We start from the raw sequence: 5,359 nt of genomic DNA on the forward strand, positions 1-5,359 counted from the left end.
CGTTCCTCAACAAAAGCAAGAATATCGGTCTAAGAATCCAATGTTCATTGATCACACAGAGCATATTGAGGTAGATTGTCACTTTGTTCGTGATAAGTTGTTGAAAGGTAATATTTCTACTTCCTATGTTTCGACGAATTATCAATTAGCAGAAATTCTTACGAAGGCACTTGGTCCACGAAAGTTTGGTTTCTGTTATGCAAGTTGGGCATTCGTGCAGTGATTTGCATGCTCCAACTTGACAGGAAGTATTAGAAGTCACTTGGTTTTATGTTAATCTGTATAATTTGCATGTAGATCTTTTAGGAATTTTAGGCAAGTTGAGTCTTCTTTGTATTGTATTATATATAATGTCGTGATTATTAATACAAGGCAGAAAGCCATTTCTCCAATAATTCTTGATTTTATCAATTATTTAATTATTTTACTATTATGTTGGTCACGTGGGAGTTAACTGAACGTTATCTAATTCAAGATTTTGTCCTCCATTGAAATGTCTAATTAAAGATTTCGTCCCCCATTGAAGATGCCCAAGCTTTCGTCCACCATTAAAGATGCTCAAGCATGTCCACCGCCACCACTTTCTAACGGCTCCACCGTCGAAATTAACGAAAACCCTAAGGATAAAGGGTGAAACAAAGGGCATGGTTAACCCCAAAGGATAGAAATTTTTCATCACCTTTGATTTGTCCATTGCAGCAGCCAATTTCTCCATTTATGGTTTCAATTTTGAGTGAAGAAGAAGTGGAAACGGAGATACAGGCTAACGGAGTTAACGATGATACTTAGTATCTAGTGAGGTAGTACTGTTCTTGGTAGTGAATTTACTCCACAAGCCTTGCTAAACAGATAAAAAAAACCACTGTACCCCTATATTAACAAAAATTGTTAATATGGCATAGGTATTTTCTCTAGTCTAAGGTCCTGTTCTATTGAGTTTCTAAGTAGAGCAACGCAGGAGTTAGCAGAGTAGAACAGTGAAGAGCAGAGAATAACAGACCAAAGCAGAATAGCTCAAAAGAACAGGCCAGGGCTTCACACCAGTAACGACTTTACCACTTAAATTGCAAATGAGGTTTTAGTGATTTTAACTTTTCAGTGATTTTTGTGTGTAGATGGTCACACTATGTAACCGAGGTTACTTATTCAGAGGTTACTTGGGTTATTCAATCGGTCAACGGTTAATTATTTTGGGATTACTTTGTCAATTAGCATATTTTTTGTGTGAGAGTAACGTCTCACCGACCGAGTAACTCTTGAATAAGTAACCTCTAACTGATTTACCCTTGATCGACCGAGTAACTTCTAAATAAGTAACCTTGGCCAGCCACATATAAAGAACATCTGACAATTTTACCTACTAACAAATTTCGGTATTAAGGAAATAAAGTGGTCTCCCTGGCTCCCTCTAAATTCATTACCAAATACAAGTATAAAGCAAGGTCATTCAAAGTTAGCTAATAACCCAAAATTTGTGTTTATAATTTATTTTTGGATTTTTTTTAAGAACTACCTAATAAAACTCATATTCTGAGATAAACTACTAATAAAAATTATATTTTGAGAAATTACTAATAAAAGGTAAAATGTTATTTAAGAAAAAGGTAAAATATTGTAAAAAACTTATACAAGTAATATGCATCACCGACTTGTAAAAAATTACAAACAATTAAATTAAAAATTCAAGTGAAAACAAATAAAAACAACATTTTCTATAGAAAAGCCAACAACGAAAATAACTTGAAAGGTCTTATTGGCATACATAACCTGATCGACCTATTACATAAACCAACGCAACTGTAAGCTTAAATAAATTAAACATTGACAGGATCAATGAGAACCAATTGAACTTTTTCTTGCATATTTTTGCTTACAATCGAGTAATCATCCTCACCAAGCCGGTAGAAAACCTCAATGACTCTTGAAAGGTCGAGGATTCGATTCATTAATGGCCTTGGAAGTGTTGTTGGCCTAAGCATCTCTTCATTTAGGTCCTTCCATGCATCCTCCACTACATTATGAAGCTCTTCCAAGGCGATTTCCTCTGTGACTCTAAATTGCTTCATGTAACATTCTACAACGGATGCTACATGATCTCTTTTTCGCTCAATCTGTTGATGTAAACCCCCAAAAGAATATAAGTTAGCTCAACAAGGACATATAATTATTGTTTTTATTTTTTATCGAAGTAAAGTAAACAAATTAAAGTTAGGACAGTCTTCTCTCAGAACTGTGGTATAATTGTTGGATTAAAGCAACAAAGTGTACGTACTCATAGCCTTATTACCTTATAACTAGCCATGTCACCTATGAGCCTTCCAATCATACATGAAGCCTTGACAGGTTTCGGGGTTTGGCTTACCCATTCGAAGGCTGCTTTCGTTGCCAAATCTCCCATCCCTAAGAAAGTTGTCCCAGACATCAGGGTGTAGCCAGCCGTTCTAATGGCAGCATCATTGAGATATTCGTCGTATGTTGGAACATATTTTTCGTGGCACCACTTTGCCTCTTGAAAGTACCCTTGACATTGAGCTTTCATCTATAAAATAGTAATATGAACGAGAAATTACAAGTTTATCCTCGTGATAAACAAAACAGTAATATGAACCATGTAATTGATTAAATGTAACTAGAGTGATTGTACACATATCATAACTAAAGCAATGTTTTTAATACCAATTCTCGAACATAAGGAACGAGCTCTGATCTTCCTTCTTCGGCTAAAGCTTGTTCAAATCCATTAAAAGTATCAAGGAGAGCCTCATAAGTAAGCTTCATGTAGTCAGGAAGTTGGTCCATGCTGCTTTTGTCCCACCTAATAATGTACGTATAAATTTGTTATTTATAAACATACAAATTTTGTTAATCAAATGAAAAACTTATACAAATAAAATGATGCATTATACTTGTGTACAAACCTTTGGACAGCCTCAGTGTACATTTTTAGTTCTTCAAAGAACCCATAAGCATCATACGTATCATCCATAACCGAAGTCATCTTATACAATTTCGTAAATATTTCTCTACCTATTGCATATTGAGGTTCATAGAAAGTTCCCAACATCCAAAAATATACTTCCGCAATTCTATCTCTTGCAAAGGGTAATTTTGTTCCAAAGTTGAGGTCTCTCCACCACCTAATTCGGTGTATATGAAAGAAAACTTATTAGTATATGGTGACTTACAACGAAAAAGAAATTAAATACTGTGTAAAGGTTTCAATTTAGTTGTTTTGTGTCATATCATGTCGAGCTTTATAACAGCATAAAACAGAGTTCCACTCTTTTATCACTATTTGTTATGTACCTAGAGAGGTCTTGAAGTTCTTTCAAGTGTAACGTTTGGAGCAGATTGAAATCTAATTTCGCAAATTTGAGTAGAATTTCATCGTGTAAAGGATCAGCTTCATATGTAGATATATAGTGTCGAGACAATAGCCTAGTGACACCTTTGTGGAGAGGTAACTTGAGGGCTTGAGTAACTTGAGTTGCTAAGGGATCACTTAGTTGATCAACCACTGATTTAAGCTTAGTTGTTGTAAATTCAATCGCCTCGTCGAGGATCTTTTCTCCATGGACCCTAAGATATGAGGCTTCATACAAGTTAAGTATGCTCACTACATCCGTTGTCAAGGAGTCGTTGAAGTTCCCATCCTCGGTCTTAAACTTGTTGAATAGATCTATTTTATCATTAAACATATAATCGTACTTGTAAGTGGTAACTACATACAAAATAATGATACAATATGACAACACATATTCATATTTATGCCATGTTCTCTTCACCTATTTAAAATATGATTTAGTAAACTAAAATCAATAAAATTAAGTTTAATCCGTAAAAATCAGTAACTTTATAGGAAAATATAATAAAGAGTTAATAAATAAGTTTGATCATAAAAAGTAATGTAAGTTTAGTAAAATTTAATTGAAGTAAAAAGAATTTAAATTAAGTAAGATTGATTTGGCATTTAGCAAAAATAAATAAAATAAAATAAAATAAAGGGAAAAGAACAAGTTCTTATTAGTTACAAAGATTATTTTTCTACTTTGAGCATATGTTCAAAAAAATATATCCAATAATATGCTCTCAACTTTTTGGTTCAAGCTATAGTAAAAACAATATTATATGCAATCATTGTTAACTTGTTACAATAATACGGCCATAATACCAAAAAGCCTTACTAAGATCATTGAAAACGTTTACTCCATTTCTTTTTGTTTCTAATGTACTTTGTATAATTATATAACTCGTACTATATTCTTTCTTATATCATCGAACAATACTGTGATTAAAGAGTTTTAATGGAACATAAATTATAATAACAATGGAAATATCAAACAAAATGTATGTAACTGTAATAATTCATGCAAGAGAAGAAAATCATGCATACCAGAAGAAACATAAAATCCATGTTGCCAAGAGACGAAATTTAAGAGAAACATAGTGAAGATCGTCCTCAAAAGAAACATCATTTTGTGAACAAGTCTTGTTAAAATGTTGTAAGTTGGCTTCAATTTCATCTTCAAAGTGATATGCAACCCCAAGTTGCTCCACAACATCAATTAGTACAAGCCTTTCCTTTGGATCTTCTGCGATGCCAAAAAGCTTTCTCCTCACTTCCTCTTTAAGCTCCTTCGCCTCCTCCTCTCTTCGCCGTTGAGTCATCTACATCCAGTTTTAGCCCAAGTACATAATTAGTTAAGCAAGTCGTACAACAGATCGTCTTACACTAGGTGATAATGAAACATCACAAGTAAACCTCACAAAGGTAACAATATAACAATATTTTGAGACGTACATTCTTGAATAAGAATTTTCCAATTCAACTTAAATTATAAATTAGTTGTTTTAATATCCTAAATAGAGTGTAGGTGTTATAAACAACAATAATACTCTATGCAATTATGCATGGTACAAGTAAAAAAAATTACCCTGTATTATTTTATACGTTTATCAGGAAGATACAAAAGACAATAATGTAAAGATATTACGAAGTAAAATTTACCTCGTCTGGGGGAGTGTAGTTGATAAAATGGTCACCCCGAAGCTTTGGATGATAGTGTGCCAGTGGACGTGTTTTCAGTTTTTCATCTTGTTGATGACCATTGCATGAACAATTTGTAGTAATTTGCTCCATTCTTTTCTATTTTATTTTATTTCTTTTGGTATTAAATTCAGTTGTTTTGTGTTAGAAACTTAGCTTCCACCGTTCTTATATACTGTTGGCTTTCTATTATTTTATTGGATAAATACATGTTTTATTATATGTATATATATATACATACTTATTTATGCTAAACGTTAGGTTAAATTATTAATGCGTGTCTGTATAGTAGTAACTACTAACTAGTACATA

General features: G+C 33.0%; 1 protein-coding gene across 1 annotated transcript; it reads right to left on the minus strand.

Moving 5' to 3' along the window:
* Positions 1 to 1,440: 1,440 nt before the first annotated feature.
* LOC110720187 (probable sesquiterpene synthase) lies at positions 1,441 to 4,668 on the minus strand. The gene is made up of 6 exons (XM_021899197.1): positions 4,404 to 4,668; positions 3,307 to 3,721; positions 2,919 to 3,137; positions 2,677 to 2,815; positions 2,288 to 2,539; positions 1,441 to 2,111 (listed from the first exon to the last, which is right to left on the minus strand). Exons 1-6 carry the CDS (start codon positions 4,666 to 4,668, stop codon positions 1,815 to 1,817), a joined length of 1,587 nt encoding a protein of 528 aa, XP_021754889.1. The 3' UTR covers positions 1,441 to 1,814.
* Between the last annotated feature and the right edge of the window lie 691 nt (positions 4,669 to 5,359).

The sequence above is a fragment of the Chenopodium quinoa genome, unplaced genomic scaffold (genome assembly GCF_001683475.1).
Source record: "Chenopodium quinoa cultivar QQ74 unplaced genomic scaffold, ASM168347v1, whole genome shotgun sequence".
Taxonomy (NCBI): Eukaryota; Viridiplantae; Streptophyta; class Magnoliopsida; order Caryophyllales; family Amaranthaceae; genus Chenopodium; species Chenopodium quinoa.